Below are 23908 nucleotides of genomic sequence, written 5' to 3' on the forward strand. Positions count from 1 at the left end.
AAGCCCCCTCTTGCAGCCGCCGGAGGATTCAGCGTCTCCCTCCGCCCGCCCCGGCGCGCTTAGCCCCTCGCAGGTGTGCCTGCCCTAAGGGCGCCCGGAGCCGATGGCCCGCAAGGCGGCCAGCTGTCCCCTTCTTGCGGGGCGTCTCGCCTTCCATTTGTAAAAAACGCAGCACCTGTGAGGCGCGGTAAAGGGAGGCGCAGAAAAAGGAGATGCGCTGTATTTTGAAATAAAGAATTAAATGGGACCAACTGAAAAAACACACACTTTAGTTCAAGGACCCCTCTCCACCCCCACCCCCCCAGTTCTGGCTACTTTAGCCATCGGAAATTTTAAAATCCCAATAAATGCCATCAATAGGCCACAGTGAAATTGCATTTCAGTATTATGAAGATTTATTAATCCTGAGCTTTTCTCTCTTCGCCGTTTACTCTTGGGTTGAACGATAATTCTACTTATCTCCCGAGCACTCTGGAGTCTACAAAGAGCGCCCGCGCGCCCCGCGTTCTCTTACGGGGCGTGCGGGGAGGGTCGGGGTCGGAGTGGGGATCGGGGCGCCGCCCCCCGGCTTTCCTCCGGCGGGGAGGGTGGCTCGCGGGGCTGTGAGCGCCTCGGCGCGGTCTGAGCCTCGGTTTCCCCTTCTTGCGACTCCGTTCCCTCGCCCGCGCAAGGAAGGGGCCAGTCGGAGCCCCGCCTTCCTGCGAATCACACCGAACGGCCCCGGCGGAGGGTTCGGCGCGGACTCGCCCGAGCGGGTCCCGCAGCAGCCGCCCAGGTAACGGGCGCGGGGCCCGGCTCGCGCTCGCGGGCGCCCGAGGGCACCCCCTCCCGGTCGGGCCGCTGCCGGAGGCTGAGGGCCGCCCCCCGTGCGCGCTCCGCCCCCGGGGCGGGGTGGGGGCTCCGTCCCCCGGGAAACGGGACGCGCAGCGCCGCCGGGCCCGCGGGGCTCAGCCTGCGCTCGGACGCCCGCCGCCCAGGAGCCGGGGCCGGGGAGCGGCCGCGGGCGGAGTCGGGAGCCTCTCGGGGCGCGCGTGCGGAGGGGTGTCCGCGCCCACCCGGGCCGGGCAGGGGCGCGCGGAGCCCGCCGGCCCCGCCTCTTCTCGGACGTGCCCGATGGCAGCCCGGGTGGCAGCTCCGGAGACGCGAGGCGTCCGGGGGGACGCGACCCTTCGCCCAAGCCCGGGCGCCGGCCTGGAGGCGGCGGGCGAGCTGGAGCTGGAGCAGGAGCTGGAGCAGGAGGAGCCGGAGGCGGCGGCGGCCAGGCGAGCGCGGAGTTTCGCCCGGGACCCGCGCGTGCGCTTCCTCGGCGGCCGCCTGGAGCGGATGCTGGGGCTGCCGGCGGAGAAATGGGGCCGGCATTTGGAGAGCGAGGACCACCGGCAGGTCCTGGGGGGGTTTCTGGAGAGCCCCGGGCCCGCCTGCCTGGTGTTCAGCGTCGGCGCCGGGGGGCGGCTCGCGGCCTCCCGGGAGGTGAGGAGAGCGGGGGGGGGGGGGGGGACTCGCGGGGACTCGCGGGGACGGGCGCCGCGCCTCCTCGGGCTCCCGCGGGCGCGCACTCGTGCGCTTTACAGAAACTTTTCCCGAAGCGCGCCCCGCGGCTTCCAGAGCCGCCCCCGAGCGCCCGCCGTGCGATGCGGCGGCGCCGCTGGTTCCCAGGCGCCCTCGGGCCCCTCGACCCGGGTCCAGCGGGACGGGCAGAGCCGCTGCCCGGGCGCCCGTGGGCTCTGTGCCGGGTCGCTCCGTGTCAGGCACCCGTGGGTCACTCTGGAGAAATGTATTTGGCAGAGCCCAGACAACTGACAGGCGCCCTGCCTGCCTGCCAACCTGCTTCCTCCCAGGGAGAAATACCCGGCCCTTGAAAATGAGTGCGGGGTGACTTGCGCAAAGGTGGTGCTGGGAGGGGGCGGGGGGCGCAGACCCTTCCCTTCCCTTCCCCCCCCCCCCCCCCCTTAAACCGTGGCCAGCCGGCCTTTCCCTGCACCCGCGGCGCCGCGGGCAGCGTCTCGGGCGTGAAGAGTTTGCAGCGAGACTGGCGAGCTTGGGCCCCGCGCGCCCGGGGAGGCAGGGTTCCCGGCGCCCTGGGTGTGGTCCTTACAATAGCTGGGAAATAGAGCCCCCGAGAAGGGAGGGCAGAGCAGGAACTTGCCTTCGCGTTTTGTGAATTTTGAAAAAATTTTTGTTTCGCTTTTTTCCTAATTATAACTAATTTAAAAAGTTGTCAGTAGGCAAGGAGCTAGGACAATGTCTCCGGCTTTGGTTGGAGTCTGCTTGGTGAAGGCGGAAAGTACAGCTGGACTTAAACTAACGGTCTTGTCCTTGTTTCAGATTCCCAGAGACGCAAAACACAAACTTGTTTATGTGGCCAAGAAGACGACGGAAGGCGCGGGAGTAAATGATTTCTTTCAAACGGTTTTATTTGGAGAGATCCCCCCCTCATCCCTGGGACACGTAACTGCTTTCCTAGACGAGGTACTAGTCTGTCTTTAATATACCTGAATCTTTCATTCACCTCAGTGGCCCTTGGAATGATTCAGGATAACTCTGGTTATTTATTTTTATTTATTTTTTTTAAAGAGAGAGACTGTAGAAGCCAGTGAGCTGGTTAGCCAGACGGATGGGGGGTGATAGCGTTGAGGCTGCTCCTGAAATGAACCAATACTTGCAGGTGCTGACAATTCCCCAGGTGGTATTTGTAGGCTCATCTCTTCCCTCTTTCTAATTAACGGAAGGAAATAAAAAGCAGCCTGAATTGAACAGGCTCTTGTACTTATCTAGAGGTCTTAAACTTGACCTTCAGAGCAGAGGCAAACTGACACTTTGGAAAGGGTTTAGAAACTTAGTGTTTGATTCTTGTTAGTTTCTAAGGTTCACTTATGACAGATCGTGGTTCAAAGTAATGGAAACAGAGTGTTAGAAATGGTTGCCTCAGAAGTTCTCTTTTTGTCCCTTACGTCAGAAAAATGCTCCCTACACCCGTGTCACTGCCCCTTGGACGTGCTTCAGACCCGCGAGGGGATTTTGTGAAAGGGGCTGAGACCTGGTGCGCCTGCTTTGAGGAACCGGCTCCGTGCAACCTGAGCAGTGGTTTTCAAACCTGGCTGAACCTTAGAATCACCTGGGGAACTTGATAACGTGCCCACGCCCCGTCACATCTCAAGCAAATTCAATGCCTGGCTCCCGCCAGTTGATTCTCATGAGCCCCAGACTTTGGGAACTGCTGGGTTAGGTGGCAGGAAATCGGCCCTCAGGCAGTGCGGCCCTGCCCACGCTGAAGGCCGGAGTCACTGGCAGCGTGTTTATCAGGAGTGGTCTGCCCTCCTTCCACATCATTTACTGCCCGCGTCTCTCTGGCTGTCTTTTTGAAAGGAGGTGTTTCTCGCTGTCTTTGGGCTCTCACCCCCCCCCCCAACTTCAGTATCCACCCTCAGTTTCCCTCCCCTCCTGTGGAATTTACTTGGTTTTAGCTGATTTCAAGAGACACTAAGAAGAGAGTTTTCTGTCTTCAGCATCTGGGACTGTTGGGTATGTAGCACTTGTTCAAGAAATTTTGATTGAACTGAACCTGATGAAAGGATTTTGCCTACCTTTCGGTCCTTCGAATCCAGACTGCCATCCTCTAGGTTTGGGAGGCCAAGGCTCTAGAAGGTACAAAACTCTTTGAGGTTTCTCTGATCTTTCTCTGAATTTATCTCCATCTCAATGCATAGCGCTCTGGAAGAGAGGAAGCTGTTAATGGGTTCCTCTGTAGAAGGCATAAAACACCCAGAACCTCGGGAGTTGAAGTCGTTTGGAAGATTCTCGGTGAATTATGCTCGAGGATATGAGTATGAGGAAGGGGGGAAAAGAAAGTGTGGGCATCACACTTATGAGGTCACTTGAGTTTATTTATGGACTGGGCTTAAATTCGGTATGAATGAGGCCCTAAGGTGTGGCTGTAGATATTTAGGGTAAGTTTCCAAGGATTGTCTTTGCTTAGGATCCATTACAGCTCGCAGAATTGGCTGCTCAATAGAGACTGTAGGAGGCACTCCCAGTCCTCCCTCTCTAGCCAAGATCTCTCTCCCGGATTCCACACTTGGAGATCCACCTGCCGTCCTGCCGTTCCCACTGTTTGATAAATAGTCAATGAATGAACAAGAATTTGTCTCATTGATGAATTCTAAGTGGGTCACTGATTTGGTCGTCTTTGTAGATTTGATATCATAGGAGCATATTTGTGAAATTATGTGGCTTTGTTGCCAATTTTGTATGACAAGAAAATCTTTGAAGGAGCACATTGTGTGTAAATTAATTTAACTCCTTTTAAAAATGTTTTTCTCTCTAGATTTTGGTGCCAATTCTTTCTAATAGGAACAACCATAAATCCTGGTCCTGTTTTATGTCACAAGACATGGAACATCACGTAGAAGTCATGAAACATAAAGTGCATATTTTTAGGGGTAAAATGTTGAGAAGAACTCTTCTACCAATTCCCACCATCGCAGGAAAATTTGACCTGGATCCGAAACCTCCGGGGACCAAGTACGTAATAACATGGCATATACAGGATATTGAAATAGAGAGCCAGCATACCCATTCAATATCACACCTCTAGCAAACTGTTAGCAAACTCGAGAATTACTACATATTTAAAAAATGTTATGTCAAAGCTCTGTATGTATTATTTCCTTTTAAAGTATAGTTTTGAGAGCATTATACTAAGTGAAATAAGCCAGAAAGAGAAAAACAAGTATCACATGATCTCACTCATATGTGGAATATAAGGAACATAATAAAATGAACAAAATAGATCCAGAGACATAGAAGCATGGTACAGACTGAGGGATCTCAGAGGGAAGGTGGGGGTGGGGGAGTGGGTGGGGAAAGATTAATCAAAGAACTTACATATATGCATAACTTATGGACACAGACATTGGTATGGGGAAGGCCTGGGGTGGGGTGGATGCAGGGTGGAGGGGATTGGGGGGGGCAAAAAAGGGGGCATTGGTAGTACTTTCAACAATAAAGATAAATTTTTTAAAAAAGACTACAAAAAGTAAGCTGTAACAATTGTCATGATGTCAAGAATATTCTTTTAGTAAAGTGGTTTAGAGCTATAGTTCTTTGTTTAACAATGTTTTTTTTTAATGTTAGAGATATGCCAAAGATAATAACAGTGTCACAAATCAAACTGAGGCCATAAAAATAATGGCTCTGATTTTGAAGTATTTATATTTAGAAAACTAGTTTATGGCGACATAAAATACCTGTTAAAATCCAGCTCCTATCTTTATTTGGATGAAATGGTTTGTTTTTGAATTATTTTATGCTTTCAATGTTTGCAGGCTGGAGCCAAACGAAAGGAGAGTGCTCCATGCCATCGAATCAGTGGTCATTAAATGGTCACATCAAATCCAAGAAATTATAGAAAAAGATTCAGTGCAGCCTTTGCCGAATGGTCTGCACTCGAATCCTCAAGCCGAGCTGGATTTCTGGACCATGAGGAGAGAGAATCTGTCGTGCATTTATGATCAAGTAAGTAGACAGTCCTAGAAATTGCCTGTTAGCAGAGTCATTTGTAGACTGCGGTCTCTCGAGCAGGGACTTCCAATAATTCTAAGAATTTAACGTACTGTCTTTGAATGACTTAATAATTCGCTCTCCCATTCCAAAGTGCTCTATGGTAGGCACTTTCAGAATGAGCGGCGATTAAAATTAGTTTGCCTCTTTGAGAATATTTCGACAGCATAGGAGATAATTGGAAACACTTTGTGGCTTAGAAAAAAGAGCGATTTCCCAGGGAAACCTCAAAGACGATAAGATTTAATTAATCTAGTCAATTTAATTGATTTGGGAAGGAATTCGGTCTTGCTCAGTGGAGAGATGTAGCCCTGGGAGAGCTAACTTTGGTTCCTCTGCTGGGCGCTCAACTTATAGGTTACTCCATTTAATGCTCTGAAAGCTAAGGCGTTTATTCATATGTTTACATGTCTCTTAGAAATTTTCTGAAACAGAGCAAGAAATTTTATATGGAAATTTTAATATTTTATCTATGTACCAACGTGTCAATCGACAGATTGTTTTTGAAAATTCAAATTAAGAAAACTAAGGAAAAAAATATTATTTTAAAAATTACTTTTGACTTAAAACCAGATGTGTTTGAGGGTTAAATATGGTGCGTATTGTGCATGAGTGGAGTGCAGTTTAAATGTTTTATTATGGATTGCATTTATTTAGTAATTAATCTAGCTTATATTTGCTGAAATTTTTTTTTTTTCCAATTTAGCTTCAGGCTCCTACTGTCCTCAAAATGGTTAAGATCCTGAGAACGAAACAAAGCAGCTATTTCCCCACTTTGAAGGACATTTTCCTGGCTGTGGAAAATGGTAAGGCTCTTGTTCTTGACCTTGAGTGCCCTTCGTGACCTACCTGCCCGCTCAGCCGGCCTTGTACCATCAGCCTGTTCATGAAATGACTGCGCTTGGCTCTCCTGATGATAAATCCATGTTAATCATCTGTGCCTCATCCCCCATTGACACTGAATTTTTAGGGTCTGTAGTAGGTACCTCCAAATAGGCTCCAGACGGAAGCTTCAGTGAGACTGTGCGCGCGAAGGGGAGAGGCCTTGGAGCTCAGCAGGAGCCAAGTGAAAGCCCAGCACAGAGCCTGTCTTGTCAGCAGTCGGGCTGCGATTCGTCCAGTTACTCACCAGTACACTCTCTGAGTGTGCCTCCCACGTATTTAGCTCGTAAGAACTCAAAGTCCTCATTGAAATTTTGGAGAATAAACATACAGAGAGGAGGGTTTGCTTGGTTGGTGAATTTTTTTTTTTAATTTAAATTTTTTTAATTTTTAATTTTTATTTAAAATATTACAGATGTCCCTTTTTCTCCCCATTGACCCACCCCCCTTCCCCAGTCCCTCTCCCCACCATTGTCTGTGTCCTTGGGTTGTGCATATATGCGTATCAATTCTTTGGTTAATCTCCCCTCGACACCCACCTGCCCCCTCCTTCCCTCTGAGATTGGTCAGTCTGATCCATGGTTGGTGAGTGTTGGACAGGTAATGCATGCACGTTGTTAAATACCAGGAATTATAAGAAAGGATCCAGTGAAAAGTCTCCTTGTCCTCTCGCCATCCAGTTTTAACCCCACTAGGGGTAACATTCCCCATCCATCCCAAGTTTCTGGATTTCTGTTCATGTTTCTTTAGGCATGTTTAAGCGAACATGGATAGACATAGTACTGAAGTTTAAAATGATAAAATTGTAGGATAATATGGACAGCTAGGTTTTATTGTTTGCTTCTAACATTAGAAAAGTTTTATTTTTTCTTAAGTAACTTGGAAGGTTAGGAAATACTTAAAATCTACTTTGAAAATGTTCTGATATCTCTTCAGGGTTTTCTCCATGAATTCTGTTTGAAAGAGGGGATAGGTGAGGGGAGATATTTGGGCTTGGGGGTCTGTCAGATCTGGATTCCTGTCCCAGACCCACTCAGTACATCTTCAATTTGCTGGCCTCTGGTTTTTCTTGGCCAAACTGGCAATATTGACACCTTCCTTGCAGAATTCGTGGGAGGATCAGAGCCATATTTCTCATCCTTGCATCACTGACATTTTGGACAGGATGATTCTTTGTTGTTGGGGGGCTGTCCTATGCATTGTAGGATATTTAGCAGCATCCCTGGCCTCTCCTCACTCCCCTCATCCCAGTGGTGACAGTCAAGAATGTCTTGAGACATTGACAAATGACCCTTGGGGGGCAAAACCTCTCCTGGTTGAGAGCCAGTGGATTGCAGATATAAACAGTGTACAGAGTACTGGGCTTATGGCAAAGTATGCCCTCAATGAATACAAGCTGCCTGTGTTCTGTTTCTGTGTCAGTATAAAATGAACATTTTCTGTGGATGAAGCTTCTGCAGGAGCAAGTCCCAGGGGTACTCAGATCCTCAGGAGCATGTGGCCTGGAGATTCAGAAGGAAACACTCTCAGTAGAAGAAGCCACCCAAAGCCATTGTCAGTCAGAGGTAGAGGCCCCTCTCAAAGACATTCACGAGGTCCTGTGAAATCACCAGATGTGCTTATCCCATTTTAAGGGCACTTAACCTATTATTTCATTTTCAAATTAGCATTGATAAAAACACTAATTTCAAAACATGAGTTCACCTGGGGAGAAAATAATTTCAGGACCCTCTCTGTCTTTCCAGGTCTTTAGTTGGGGTGGACAGATTAATTGGTTGCATGTCAAGTAGAGTAACATGGGGGTTCATGCCTGACTCTGACAGCCCAAAAAGATTAAGCAGGTATTTTTTGTGTGTGTTTCTTTTGGGGTAACACCTGAAAGAAAGAAGTTAATTCATTCTCTACCTTCATAAATTAAGTTTGTTTTCAGTTAATTAAACGTATTTGTAGCCTCAGGAGCAAAATGGAGTCTGACGGAGGTCCATTTAGGGGACATTAAAAGAATCAATTTAATCGAGAAAATTTGGATTACATTAGGCGGTAATTGATAATAGTTAACTATTTACATTTTTCTTCACATGTATAACATTTAAAAATAGTATGCCATACTCTTAGCATGCGTAACAATTTTTTTAATTGTAAAATTCACGTAACACAAAAATAACCATTTTAAAGTGTACAGTTGAGTAGCACTTAGTATATTCAGTGTCATGCAAGCATCGTCTCTACTTCGTTCCAGAATATTTTCATCACCCATGCTTGACAATTTAAAAAGTTATATTATGATTAATAATACAGTGGAAACTTTCCCAGCTATTGCCTGAGTAAGACTCATAGGACACTGGAATAAGTGATTAAGTTATGTTAGTCCAAGTACCTCGGCGGGCTTGACATTCTAGTGATGAAGCTTGTGGTCTAAACCATAAAGGGATGGCTTCACAGAGATGTCAATGCCCCCAGGTTCCACGGGTTGAGCCCATTTCCTTAGACTCTCAGGTTTGCCTGCCGAGTCTGCATCACGGTTTACTTGTGCTTTGTGAGGAACTGGCCCAGGCTCTGAGTGGTGGTCACAGACGGTGTCTAAAGGCCTCCAGACCTGTCATGGGTCAACTGTGGGATCAGCGATGTGGAAGGAACTAGGGCAACACCGAAGTCCAGCCATGTGGTTTCTCGTTGTCCCCTTGAACTTGTAAGTTTAGAAGAGAGAGCCTGCCTCGCAGTAACGGGTTTTCTTTCCCTCCAGCTCTCCTCGAGGCCCAGGACATAGAGCTGTACCTGCGGCCGCTGAGGGGACACATTCAGCGTGTGCAGGAGGCGGAGTTCCCGCGGACCCGCGGGCTGATCGGCCCGCTGTTGCATACCATCTGTCTGATCTGGAGTCATTCCAGCTTTTACAACACCCCTGCCCGGGTGATAGTGTTGTTGCAGGAGTTTTGTAATCTCTTCATCGATCAGGTACGTAGCAGTAAAAATAGGCCTTAGGACGAGCGTCATGTGGTAGCTTTTCTTAGGTCAACAGAGAATGAATCCAGTCTACGGTCAGAGCACCGTTTTTCTTTCTTTTTGCAGAAAGGACTTCTGGGGTAAAGGGCCAGGTGACTTTTTATCCTAAATAGCAAAGGAGCTCTGGACATAAGTCAAATACATTCAAAGGACAGGTTGTTACTGAATTTTGTTTGTTTAATATCTGACATTTCTTCAAAGAGCTTTAAGAACACACTTCTAATAAAAGACAGCTATACACAGTACTTTGGAGCTTTTTCTTAGGTTTCCACAGGAGCACTGGCTGATGGAAGACTTTTAGAAAGTAGAGTAAGTTAAGAGAATCTGGCTGGAAAAATGATCCTCAGAAATAGTAGTGGAATCGTAGTAAAGGAATTCTGATTAATTGTTGATTTTTAAAAATCTCTTGTTTATAATTGCTTCTCTGCTCTTCAGTCAGCTTGCAAAATGTTAAAAAAAATTGGACTGCTTCTGCATCCTTTCTGTGTAAATGTTCATTCTTCTTGTATCTGTAATATCAGAGATTATTATGTAATTTGAGAGCTATAAGATACTTGTAGGGCATATAATGTGGTGGTTCTTTGCCTGCTTGAGCTACCATAACAAAATACCGTAGACTGGATGGCTTTATTTTCAGAAATTATTTACTCACAATTCTGGAGGCTGGGAGCCCAGATCAAGGTGCCGGCATGGTCATATTCTGGTGAGAGCTCTCTTCCTGGCTTGCGGACGCCTGCCTTGTCTCTCTGTGACCTCACATGGTGGAAAGAGACCTCTCTCTCTTTTTCTTCTTATAACGCTACAGTCCTGTCAGATTGGAGTCCCACCCATATGATCTCATTTAGTTACCTTAATTACCTCCTAAAGACCTTGTCTCCAGATAGTCACATTGGTGCTTAGGGCTTCAACATATGAATTTTGGGGGACGCAGTTCAGTCCATAGCAGGGTGAGTGTCTGAACCACTAAGGAATTTTTGTAAAACAAACGCCAGAGAATCAGGACCTGTATCTCATAATCAGGATCTCAGAGGCTTAGCCTTTGAGTTGTTAAGAAGGCTGCCCATCAGAATTGGATCTCCTCCAGCTGCAACTGACAACCTGGAGTAAAAACAAACAAACAAAAAGAACAAAAAACATAAAACCAAGGGTATAAGTTATGTGAAGCCGGAGTGTAAGAATGCAGTGACTTCAGGAACAGCTTGTTCCAGGAGACTACATGATAATTTCAAAGCTCCCCGCCATACCCTAGTTTGCTGGTTTGTGTTTGACTTTATTCTCAGACCCTCGCCATGTGTTAAGTGAGGTGGCTTGTGGTCACCCCAGATGTGTATCCTGGCAGTAGAGGAATATCCTTTTTAGGTCTGGCTCAGTGTGTTTTATTTCCATTCCTGGAACAATCATTGTGGCCAAGGAGGTAGGATATTTTGGAAAGGCCTGGATTACTTGCCAGAGGAGAGCGGATAACTGATTGATTCCAAATCACTGATCTAGTCTCATGCTTCCCACTGGTTTTCACTTCATGGCTCATAGAGAACATTAAATTTTTTTTATTGCACAGCGGGGTGAATTGGAAGGGATTTAGAGCCCGAAAGTCTGCTCATAGTCAAGGCAAACAGCTTGGAGTTCCTGCCCCAGGCACCAGAAGTTTGCTGTCCTAAGTAATGGAGAGAACCGTGTTGTAGGATAAACTGGTTAGGGAACTATGTTCCAACCCAACCCCTGATATTTTTTCAGATGAATTAACAGAGACCTGAAAGATAACATCATTTGCTCAATTTCCCCCAGAATATAGGGGGAAATCCAGGCTAGCGAACGGGTCTCCTGACTTGCAGTTAAGAGTTTCTGGACTATGACATTGAGTTACTAATATGCTTATTTTTCATCTCTGCTTCTGAAGAGGTGGGGGGATATATGGAAAACGTCGGATTCAGACCAACATGGATTCAAATCTAATGGAACCACTTAAGGGAAGTTAAATTACTCCTTGGAGCCTCAGTTTCCACATCATAAGTGCAGATAATACTAGTCCATGGACTACTGTGAGGATCAAATGAGTAGCCTAAGTGAATGTCCACTGTGGCATTTCATGGAGGCTCATAAAAGTTAGTTCCAAACTTCTGACTTACAGCTAGTTGACGCTATGCTAGGAGATAACAGGTCAGTTCCTGGCTCTGTTTTATCTCCTCTGGCTTTATGCTATTTCTGTTCCTCTGTTGCACAGCCTCAGCTTTTGCTCCGTTGTTAAGCATGATCTCCATTGCTGGGGTCAGTGACTGTAACCACTTCTCCGAAACCCTGAATCCTTGTTTCATTTTGAGAATAAGCCCTGTTAGTGTATAACCCCCAGAGGTGGTCACTCCTTGTTGTCGGTGGCTTGTAAGAAGTCCTAGTGACCTATAGGCCTGTGCATCTATTATCCCTGGCCCCTAGCCTGTGTCGATGGCCAGAGTTTGCCAATCTCCCGAAGAAATAACGTAGCTTCTCTTGTTCCTTAGTTACTGTTCCTGACTTCTGGCCAAAGGTTCTGTTGACCTGATTTCCTTGATTCTTTAAGTGGACTTTGAAGTAAATCTGCCTCAACATGTTAGAGATTAAAAATCAGCAGTGAGCCAACTTTCATACCTGGGTTTCCCTGAAGTGCTAAACTCCCCTGCCCACTCACAAGTTGTTTGCTGTCTGATTTTTTTTTTGTATTTAACAAATATTGTATAATGCCTATCATTTGCCAGGAACTCTTCTAAACCCTTTATGGAAATTCACAAATTCGGTCCTCACAGCAACGCTGACAAAGGTGCTAATAGTTGGGCCATATCAAGTATACAGTGCTTTAAACTCGCCTTGCTGAGGGATTACTGGTAGCTTTCTTCCCTGTGCTGTGTGAAATGTTAGCAGCCTTCCTGTAGAGGTTAATTTTCCAGCCAGCCTGTGTGAGAAATAAGGGCACAGATTAGGAATCCGCAGCTAGAACTTGAAGGATTCTAATCAGTAAGGGTTTTAGACACTAAATGAACGATTTTCTTATTACTTTACACATTTACGGTGCAGAGTCTATATTACACATAAAATTGTAGCCAGAAATGGGAGGAAGATATCTGTCTACATTTTTTAAAAAATCCTTTCATCTGCTATGGTGAACTCAATGGCTTTTATTAATTTCTCCATTGAGATCTCTAATAACTTTCTAAGCAACCACAAAATTAAAGGCACACAATTTACACCTACAGAGCAGATCCTCAGATAACGTCATTTTGTTCAACTTTGTTTTGTTATAATGTTGATGAGAAGCCCTAGGAACTTAACTCTTGTTTTTGTCCGTTGGCCTGTGGTAAAACCCGCTTTGGTTACACCCTTTCCCTGAAGGCCACAGGGCCCAGCTGCGACGTTAAGTGAGGACTCGCCATAATGGACATGGGGATAAATTAAGATGCGTCAGGAAGAAATAATACACAAAAGGACTTTTAGAAATGTACAGATTCTTGAGGTCCTTAAAGAGGGGCATGTTCAGAACAAGTATGGAGCGTGAAGACCAGCAGGGACCTAGATGATGGTCCTGTGAGAGCTGGACAGGCCTCCGTGAAATGTCTCTCTTTTTCATTAATCCCTCGCTCCTTCCCCTTTCCTCTATTCAAAAGCAGTTCATACGGCATCTGTCAGCTAGATTTCACGTCCTATAATGCTGCTTAAGGCCCCAGAGGAGAAGTTCGCTAACCTCAGAGAAAGGCCAGAGGTGTACCCACCGTATCAGCTCACCCTCACCTTTCAAATGACCTTGTGCTGCCAGCCAGGGCGACCGTGTCTCTAAAATCCATGGTCTGATAGATTTTTCCTCCTGGCTTGTGTATTTCTTTATATGAAGAAACAGTCATGTAGAGTATTTGTTGGCAGGAATATCTATGCAAATTCTGATGACACAGTTGTCACAGTCATGAAGCTCAGCAGAAATGCAGTTATTGCTAGAATGTATAAACCCAGAAATGTTAGTCTTCGTAGATTATTCTAATGAATACAAATATGCCATTGAAACCCAAGTGCCTGAATTTCTAGAATGTATGCTTTCTGTCTCACAGCACTGCTGGCCTAATTCATCGTCACTGGAAAATAATTCATTGAAAAAATTTAAAATAAAATAATTTATTGAAACAGATGTTTTCAGTAAAAACCTACTGAACCTATTTTTGATCAGTATTCCCTTTCATTAAATCCTAGGCGACGGCTTACCTTTCGCCTGAAGACCTTTTGAAAGGAGAAATTGAAGACTCCCTGGAAAAGGTGCAGGTCGCCATTAACGTCTTAAAGACTTTCAAAAATTCTTTTTTCAACCACAGAAAAAAACTGGCAAACTACTTTATGGGAAGCAAGGAGGTGAAACCGTGGGATTTCCAGTCTCATCTGGTGTTTTGTAGATTTGACAAATTTCTTGACCGGTTCATGAAAATAGAGGTATTCATTTATTGACTTGTAATTTATTCATGTGGTAGATGGGTTCAAAAATCCTGTAGTTTTTATATGATTTTGGAACAGTTTTTTTTTGGTGGAAAGTGGGAGGTTTCCCTTCTTAGTGATCTCACAAGACCAGGTCTAGAAAGATAGCTTTAAAAGCTTTAGTTTGACTTTTTTTTAAAACTCATTTTTTGATTCTTTTATTATACCGGGAGTAAGTGAGTCTTTTTCTACAAGTGACCCTGGACTTACTAAGCTCCTGGAAGACAGTTGTAAATCAGGAAGCTGTAAACTAATCCCCCTTTTTTCTTTATCTCTTTAATGTTTGTTGGATAGGGATTCCATACTTGAAAATCATTTACTAATCTAAAATATCACACTATCTTTTGGTATATAAGCATATATACTATGCTATTAAAATATGAAAAACCATTAATAAAGCTAAATAAGAAGAACATGAAAATATGTCCTGTATAAATGTTTTAAATAACTAAAAACCAAAATTAAGTGGATACATACACCTGTACACACATTCACACACCTCTAGTATGGAGCCAACTGGCTAAGGTGTTTTTTTAAAGTGTGAATTAGTGGCACTACCTTATTTTCTTTGTAAAGCTCTTCCTAGCAAGTTTGGGCTTTTTTGTTGATAGAAGATTTGGGGAATTTCATTGAAAAGTGAAGCTTCATGTTTTGAAAATTCTCATTATCAATCAGCCTGAATGCCTCCTCAAGTATGAATGCTAAATGCCCAACTGTGGGCAACTCTAGTCACCCTTTTCATAATATTCTCTCGAGCTGATGGGGAGACAGCTGATTCAGTGCTCACGGTGGGCGGCTGAGAGTAGAGTTTTGGATATTCCCTGGGGATCTGATTTATTATTAGAAGGATATAAACTTAGAGGGTCACATGTGTAGCCATGGTGAGTTAGGTTTGCCTGTACTGCTAGATAATTTTCAATATTTATGAAAATGGGAGTATGATTTTAAAAATGAGCAGTGATTTTGTCCAATTAAATCTTTCATATTTATCTTTTATCATGCCAGTGTTCATTAGTGCACAGATTTGGAATGTTTGAAAATGCTTTTCTTTGAAACCTTAAAAATATGTATTTTTTCCTGCTCAAGATGGAAGAAAGGTCTTTATTTACTGTTCTATACTGTTTCAAAGGATATATTTGTCACCATGTTGGAATTTGAAAAGCTGGAGAGACTTGAATTTGGTGGTACGAAGGGAGCAATTCTGAACGGACAAATCCACGAGATGAGTGAAGAATTTTTGGAACTCTGTAAAATTTTTAAACAGAGCACTTACGACCCATCTGATTACAATAACATGGTAATATTGTACCTTTGCATTTTTTTTTTTTCATAGAATCCTATCATTTTGAAGTTGGAAACGACAGGAGGTCACAGTGATAATAGGTACCATCCTGTCCAGCCTCCCTGGGTTCCTGGGTTGATGTCAACCACTGAGCCACACCGGCCAGACGAGACTTGCTTTCTTAATCATTGAGTTTTAACAGCTTGTCAGGTGACTTTAAGCTCGGCAGCTTTGCTGACATTCTGAGGCTTTACTTGATTAAATAGAAGTCCCCAGGCAACTAAGCAAGGACGGCGGCTGTTCTTAAGGATAAGCCCTGGCTCCACGTGGTCTCTGTTCATCAGAGTCTGTTCGTGCTATTGTGACTATTGTGATTAATGGCACTGTGCACGGTGGTGTTTTTGTCCCTCCTTTCATTTTGGGGGGTATGTACTTATGACTAGAATTGCCAGATCATATGGTAATTCTGTTTAACTTTCTGAGAAGGTTCCAAACTGTTTTTTCTAGTGGTTGAACCATTTTACCTTCCCACCAGCAATGCAGAAGGATTCCAGTCTCACCACATCCTCACCGACACTTTATCTATATATCTATATATCTGTATATCTATATATCTGTATATCTATATATCTGTATATCTATATATCTATATATCTATATATCTGTATATCTATATATCTATATATCTATATATCTATATACCTAATATATTAAATAGCCATTTTAATGTCTGTGAGGTGATATCTCGTGACTTGATTTGCATTTCCCTAATGATCAGTGAGACTGATCAGCTTTTCATGGGCTTATTGGCCATCTTTATATCTTTGGAGAAACATATAAAAATACAGTCATATAGTCAGCGGCCTACTCGGCATCTCCACTTACATATTTCATGACATCTCAAAATAAACAAACTTGCAGAACCAAACCCCTGCTTTACCGCTCCCCAAACCTACTCTTTCCCGTCTTCTCCAGCTCATGACTTGGCACATATAACGGGCTACGTAGTGAGAAACCTTGGAGTCATCCATGGTCTCGCTCTTTCTCTCATGACGAACATCAGGCTCCGTCAGATACAACCCAGACATACACCTAGATCTCATCTCCGACCTGGACTATTGCACTTGCCCCTAAATGCCCCCTCAGCCCCAGCCTGGGCACCGTAGGGTCTGTTCTCCGCACAGCAGCTTGAGCAAGTGCCTTTTAGGAGCTAAGTCCAACCATAGCATTTCTGTAGCTAAAACTCTATTAAATTCTCATGTCACTAATAAGGGGCAGTTTTGCAGTTCAGAATATAGAAAAACTTTATAATGATTCCTTTTTTTTTTTTTTTTCTATTTTCACCGAGGATATTTTTTCCACTGCTTTTCGGAGAGAGTGGAAGGGGGGGGGAGAGAGAGAGAGAGAGGAAGATCAATGTGAGGGAGACACATCGATTGGTTGCCTCTTGCTCGCATGCACTGAGCCGGGGATCAATCCTGCAACCAAGATATGTGCCCTTGGCCAGAATAGAACCCGGGACCCTGCAGTCCTCGGGCTGATGCTCTAACCACTGAGCCAAACCAGCTAGGGCTTTATAATGATTCTTGAGTAATACCAGCATATCACTTACTCCTTAATAAATATTTATTGCAAAACAGCTCTGTGCTGGGAACCTCTTTAAATACTGGTACTGTAATTGTGAAAAAAAAATAAACCTGGTCATTATACTCAGAGAGCTTCAAATCCAGGGGCATACAGGTGGGCAGTTCTGCGGGGTGCTGCGAGAGCGCTTGCGGGGGCCCCTTCCCAGAGCCTGCGGAAAGGAAACAGAAAATACAGATAAATAGACTGAAAGGTAAATAGAAATGAAACGGGTGAAGAGCAGATGAAAGAGAGGGGCGAGCAGAAAATTGCGTTAGGCAGAGAGGGGAGTGCGGAAGGCGGAGAGGAGCCGGGCAGCCGAGTGGTGAATGGGCCCGGGGGGGGGGGGGGGGGGGGGGGCTGTGCGAGACTCTGAGGCTCCATCCTGAGAAACTGAGGGTCCTGAACCGGTTAGGAATTGGAGGATTATGATGGAAAGTGCGACGTGACCCGGTTTCTAGTTTAGAAAGCTTGTGTGGACCGCACTTTGGAAAATGACTCTGACCCAAAACCAGAGGCAAAGAAAGTCGTTAGAGAGTCGTTCACAGAAACCGGCTGAGTGGCCACTGTGACCCAGACGGGGTGATGCCTGGAGACAGGGAGACTGGTGGACACACTCGAGAGGCGGGTGAGAGAGAAGGTGGGAAGCACTTGACCGAGAGAAGAGGGAGGCGGAGAGATTGCCGACGTTTCTGTTTGTGTGAAAAGCTGCTTTCTAGAGAAGCGGGTGAGTTCAGACGCGTGCAGCACGCGTGTGAGTGCTCTGCGGGCTCCCTAGGGAAGGGCCCGGGGGCAGTCCTGACGGGGTGAGAGAAACGGAGAGAAAGGGGTTCGGGAGGGGGAGAGGGATCCAGGCTGGAGGTTAGCCTTCCCCCTCCTGAGATAGTATTTATTAAGCGTCCGAAGCATGTGCGAGGATCTTAAGCTGTTTGTTCTTCGTTGCCATGCCGAGGAGAGGGCCGAGCCAGGCCTGCCACCACTTGTTGGGAAGTTGTGTTTACTTTTAAAAGTCAGTGATCCTTGAACGAAGAGACTGTTGGGCCGTGATTCAGGGGACCTGGAGACGTCCTCGATGCTGAATGCAACATTGTGGTCAGGGACACACAGTGCTCTGGGACCCCGACTGCGCCGTGTCCGCGTGCGCCCCGATCCCGCGAGGCGCCGTCACGGAAACATCGGGCGGCCCGTGGGCTCGGCGCGAGGCCCCGGGCGCTAAATTCTGGGCCTGCCATCTGCCAGTGACGGGTGTGGCCGTGCGCAAATGATTGAACTCCTCCGAGTTTGCTTTGTTGCCTGTAAAATGGAAACCCTATTACCCACGTCATAGGTTGCGAGAATTGAGTGAACAGTGTAAGGCGTTTAGAACAGATCCCGGGGAAATGGCAGCTGTCATCACTGTCATTCCTGTTGTTGTGACTAGGCGGGGGCAGCTCATGCGGGTAGCCCGGGGCTCCCCAGGGTAAATGTGGGCGTGCACTCGGGCAGCTTGACCGACCGAGGGGCTCCCGGCCTTCTGGGCTTCCCCCCGAAGGTGGAGCTGCGGGCGCCAGGCCACAGCGGCTCTCATCCTTCCTAATTCCGAGGCGGGGCTAACTGCGTAGTGGTAAGACCTGGGAAAATGGAAGGGTGTCTGGTTATGGTTTCGTCTCTGTCACTGACGATGCTTCTTCCCAGACCTGTGATTTCATTTCTCGCCTGAAGACTTACTGTTTCCTGGTAGGTTTTTTTTTTCTTCTCCATGAAAAATAAAGTAAAACTTTTTAAATGTATAGATGTGCTAAAGCTACAGTGTGAATGGGCTCTGTGTTCTTTTCTGAAAAGCTTCACTTTTTCATTTATAATCCAGATGGGTGGGGGTAAAGGGGACAGACCGGAGGGTCAGGGTACCGATGTGGGGTCTGAACCAGGGAAAAGAGCCGTGAAAAGCTGGGCTGAGGGTATTGGATGCTCAGCGGCCCTGGGGCTGCCGGGGACACTGGGCCAGATGCGGGCCTGCCTTGGCCCGCCCGGAACCCTGCTGCGGGGAAGCTCATTCAGAGAGGCCTGCGGGGCGCAATTTTCACTGTCGGGCTCTTTCCTGTAAACTGACTTTCCACTTTGAATTTCACAGGAATTTGAAAGTGATTATGCTGTGTTTAAGTCCAAGACTTTGGATTTTGACAGAAGGCTTGGGGCAATTCTTTGCGAAGGTTTCTTTAACTGCAATGGTTTGGAAGCTGCGTTTAAGGTTGGTTCTGAAGCAGCTCTATCATCATCATGGTTAACAACTAATGAGTAATCTAGGCTGTTAGATGAAAGGATAGAATACATTCCTTTCTGACCCAGGTAAACTATCAACCTTTCGAAGTCTCTGCATATTCAGCTCGCTGAGTTATGAACTTTGAATTATGCACTGACGAATGCTGAAGGTTACTTTGGACAAGGTCAGGGTGTCTAACTGTTGATCTTTTCTTGTGTCCACAGCGTTTCACATCTCAACACCTTTAGAGCAAGCTTGGCACAGCCTATGAAATACTGATTCAAAATTAAGCCCCAGTGAAAAGTGAAAAATACCTTTAACTCAAGAATTCCTTTTCTTGACCATTGTTGACATATATTGGGGTCACCTGCCTACTTTATTACTCAGACTAAAACAAATAGCAGCTTATATACTGTCTTTCGTCAGGGATAAGACACCCTTGATTAGCAGACACATGATTATTTTGTGTATCGATAAAGAAAAATGTCAACAATTATGTCATCGATTACATAACATAGTTCACTTTCAGAGATGTTGAAACCTGAAAGAATGTCAGTGATAGAATTGATGAAACATGGTGTGTATGTACTGAGAGTTGCATAAACGAAAAATATCTTGAGAGTCGTCCCAAAAGGAAAGTTATGTAGGGAGTAGGGGCATCCTGTGAAACTTGCTTGTCAAAAAAGGGAATTGCGGGCCAAGTCCAAATTCAGATGACCTCGCAAAAGAGGCTTCGGTACCAGGAGAAGCGGCTGGAGAATCATGGGCATGATTCGTGGACAGTGGCAGTGCCGAACAACGTAGCAGACACAGACGTGCTATGAGATTTGTTAGAGTTTGACCTTCAAACTCAGATAAATTGGTCAGATGGTGGTGAAGCCACAGTGTCCTCTGGCCCCAGTCAAGCATTTTAACACAGAGACTTCAGGAGGATCAACTACTTCTTTGTTTTTTCGGAGCTCTGAGATGAGAGCGAGATGCTGCTGGCCAAAATATATAGCCTGTTGTTATAAAATAAAACCTCCGGTAATCCCATCTCTCAAAAAAAAAGTATTATATTTAATACTGCCACACTTTTTCTTGGACTAGATATGCATACGTATTTCTCTTTGACAAAAATGACATCAGATTCTGATCCCCCTCGGTAACCTTTTCCACTTAGCAATGAATCATAAGTGTTTTCTTGCTTTTATAACCGAATTCAGCAATATTTTTTATTAATGACTGCATAGTAGTCTATCACATTCTCTGCTACTGCAGCTCCTTGTCAGTGTTTTTGTAATAACTGGAAGAAAGATGTAGAGTGGAGTCTTAACGACAAAGGCTCCTACCTTTTCTAATCCATGTCTTTCTTTTCCTCTGCTCAGAGCCATTAATATGGATTCTATTCTAGCACGCGACAGCTGTGATAAATAATTTTATCTTTGTTGTTGTTTTCCTTTTATTAATCCTCACCAAAGGATACTTTTTCCATTGATTTTTTTTTTTTTTTAGAAAGAGTAGAAGGGATGGAAGAGGGAGGGAGAGAGAGAGAGAGAAACATTGCTGTAAGAGAGTGACATCAGCTGTTTTTTTCTAAATAACTTTATCTTTGTTGTTGTTTTGCTTTTGTTAATCATCACCTGAGGATATTTTTTCCACTGATATTTTTATAGAGAGTGGAAGGGAGGAGGGGGGAGAGAGAGAGGAACATCGCTGTGAGAGACACTTCGATTGGTTGCCTCCTGCATGCACCCCACCCTGGGTTGGGGATCAAACCTGCAACCGAGGCACATGCTCTTGACAGGGAGTCAAGCCTGAGACCCTTTGGTGCCCTGGCTGACGCTCTAAGCACTTAGCTACCTGGCCAGGGCTAAATAATTTTATCTTATTGCTTAGGCTCAGGCTGCCGTGCCCAATTCTCTTCCTGAGAGAAGGAATCTAATTAGCTCAAGCCATTTGTTTAGTCAAGACATTGACACTGGAGAAACTGTCTATAGAGTGGTTGTCCTTGAAGCAGGTCACCAGTGCTGCCCCGGGCCCCTGTGTCGGGGTGGCTGGGTGGTGTGTGTGGGACATGGGCTGCCACGGGCAGGACAGTCACTGTGGCTGATGCATTCGGTATAATAATTAATGCTGTGGCCTAGAGGCCTTTGATATGGATATTCTGTATATAAAGAGTACATGTGTAGCAGGGGAGATCAAATAAAAGAGTACATAAATCTTGTTTTTACATCCGCAAACATCTTCTAAACATTTTCTGGTGCCCAACAGGAAGATGTAGTGATACCCGTGAGCGGGGATTACTGACAGACGGGTTCATTTCTGACACCTCTCATTTTCTGCCAAGGAAGGGAAATTACTTTACATTTAGAATTTGCTTTGTTGGAAAACTATGTTCAGATTTGGAGATATTGCAGGACACTTGTAGGGTTCTAGATTTTTGCTCTATCTCTAGTCACGTAAGAGATTTAATGGGAGAAGTAGTGAGCTGAGTATTTGTATTAAAAAAGCCATGGTTCTTAACCTTTCTTTAACTTTGATTTTTATAGCTTTTGACCATATTTGGGAATTTTCTAGAGAAGCCAGTTGTCATGGAAATTTTCAGCCCACATTACAGCACGCTGGTGCGCATGCTGAACGCCGAGCTGGATGTGTGTAAGCGACTGTTTGATGAACACGTGAAACAGGTGAGGGGGGAAGCCAGGCACACCCGCAGCGTCACTTTTGTGGGTGAGGGCCATCGAGTAGGACATTATTTAATGATATCTAAAGATTAGATAAAGGCACTGCGACTTCATGGTTTTATTTCATTGGTTTTCTTATGGAGATGAAGAACCTGCTTTAGGACCATTACTCTTCTACTAATCAAGTCACTTAACACACATATTTTACATATTTGTCCTGCAAAAGTCCCAAAATGAACAGTTGCTTACAAGGTTGGAATGCACCCTAACTAAATTTCCCCTCTCCCCCTTTTCACCGAAATAATTTGCAGATTGAATGTGGAAATGTGGTTCTTAACAAGAACATGCCATTTGCCTCAGGAAATATCAAGTGGGCTAGAGAGGTCCTGGAGCGACTTCAGATGTTTTGGTCAAACTTTGCATCTCTCCAGCACCTGTGAGTGGTCAGGCTTATGTCACGGTAAAACTGTCCTAATGATACAGGCGATTTTTATACAGGGCAGGAGCTGTTCATTTTCAAGCTTAAAGGGTCATCTGCTTTAACTCTTTTCGTTGGCTGAGGAGGATTCGCCCCATGGTTTTGGAACATGTTTAATGGGACTTAAACTTCATGTATTTCCAGGTTTTCAGGCCCTTACCCTGTTTTCTTTCCATGTTTCCTTTTGACCCACGATATGTTTAGTTTTTTGTTACTTTTCCTTTCTTCTTATTTTGCCGACCTCCGGACCTTTCTCTTTTCTTCGTAGGAATTGGTAACTTGTTGCTGTTGGCGTTTAGCAAAATCTTTAGAGTTCCATTCGTTTCGTGACTATACCTTTTAAGGCAAAGACAATTATAGCATTATCTGGCCGTTACTGTTTCTCTTCCTGATTTTTTATGGTGTATTTTATTATGTTTTGTACTGTGTATTATTGCAAAGTAGCCAAGCTGAATCCTATCTAATTATAGAAAAGTGGAAAAACTGTTTTCCTGCAGATTCTCGGAAAGTCCTGATGATGCCTTAGTTCGTCAGAAGTATGTGGAAATGACAGCTCTGCTGGACCAATTTGAAAGTCGTGTCTATAATGAATGGAAAAGTAACGTGAATGAAATCTGTGAATTCAATTTGAGTCAACCCTTGGTTAAATTCAGTGCCATAAACGGTCTTCTCAGTGTCAACTTTGACCCAAAGGTAGGGGTTCGATATTTTTAAGATGTTTAATAGATGTAATTTTTATTATAAGTATATTCCTGATACTTCCAGTCATTTATATTTTATTTTGGGTGAATGTCAGTGCTGTGAGGATTATAACTGAAAACAACTTCTAATAGGTCTTTGTTTTAGAGATTTGTTTCCCAAATTCTATATTTACTACCCTCTATTTTGCCTCATAATTACTTATTTACCACTTTCACCTTCACTTGGCAATGAGTTACTTGGGAGTCGGGCACATTTCCTTTTATCTTTGTGTTCTGTGTCTCTAGCATGGTGTGTGGCACTTGGTAATACTTAATAAGTATTGGCTCCATTGAATGGAATCATCAATCTTTTATCATGTTTTATGGCTTGAATTGTATTCATAGCACATATGCCAGTATTTTTTAGTTAATTAACATTTTATCATGTAAGTTAAGATTTGGGGAATCCATAGATTGTACGGAATGAGAGACCTTTTGTCGTGCTGTGGTGGACAGTGGTAAATTTTGATGTCATAATATCCTTCAAAGGGAAATAAAATTTGAATATGTTGGTTAAGTTGATGGTAATTTTTATAAAACAATTTTCAAAAACATAAAACAATATGTAAGTGCCAAAAATAATATCGATAGTTAAATAATATCCATGAAAATTATCCTTATTGAACAGACCTTTTGTTATCCCACGATATACCACATAACAAAGAGAAATTTCATGTTTTCTCACAATTTCATTACATAAGGTAATAATGAAAGTACAGGTATTTTAATAGCAATTACATATATGTTTATATGTATATATTTACATATAATGACTATATGTACATATATATGGTAGTATATAGTAAATATATATATATTTATTTTAAACAACCTGTCTCCAAGTCTGATAGCTTGGTGGGAGTCACAAAGTAAGCTTTTACCTATGTGAATATGCTCTACAGGAAAGGACAAGCAGTTAAGAACATCCATTTCTAAGTTGCCATTACAAAAATG

General features: G+C 44.5%; 1 protein-coding gene across 1 annotated transcript in view; it reads left to right on the plus strand.

Annotated features, from left to right (window-relative positions):
• Positions 1 to 1323: 1323 nt before the first annotated feature.
• DNAH11 (dynein axonemal heavy chain 11) overlaps positions 1324 to 23908 on the plus strand; it is a gene marked incomplete at its 5' end in the record, with an annotated part of 204199 nt that continues 181614 nt past the window's right edge. Inside the window, 12 exons of the mRNA XM_081146983.1 lie at positions 1324 to 1470; positions 2326 to 2469; positions 4325 to 4521; positions 5325 to 5514; positions 6266 to 6365; positions 9185 to 9396; positions 13651 to 13884; positions 15056 to 15223; positions 18942 to 19058; positions 21602 to 21739; positions 22048 to 22172; positions 22712 to 22907. Coding sequence (XP_081003109.1) covers positions 1324 to 1470; positions 2326 to 2469; positions 4325 to 4521; positions 5325 to 5514; positions 6266 to 6365; positions 9185 to 9396; positions 13651 to 13884; positions 15056 to 15223; positions 18942 to 19058; positions 21602 to 21739; positions 22048 to 22172; positions 22712 to 22907 — 1968 coding nt within the window. The remainder of the gene's footprint in view (positions 1471 to 2325; positions 2470 to 4324; positions 4522 to 5324; positions 5515 to 6265; positions 6366 to 9184; positions 9397 to 13650; positions 13885 to 15055; positions 15224 to 18941; positions 19059 to 21601; positions 21740 to 22047; positions 22173 to 22711; positions 22908 to 23908) is intronic.

The sequence above is a fragment of the Miniopterus schreibersii genome (genome assembly GCF_964146895.1).
Source record: "Miniopterus schreibersii genome assembly, chromosome: 9".
NCBI lineage: Eukaryota > Metazoa > Chordata > Mammalia > Chiroptera > Miniopteridae > Miniopterus > Miniopterus schreibersii.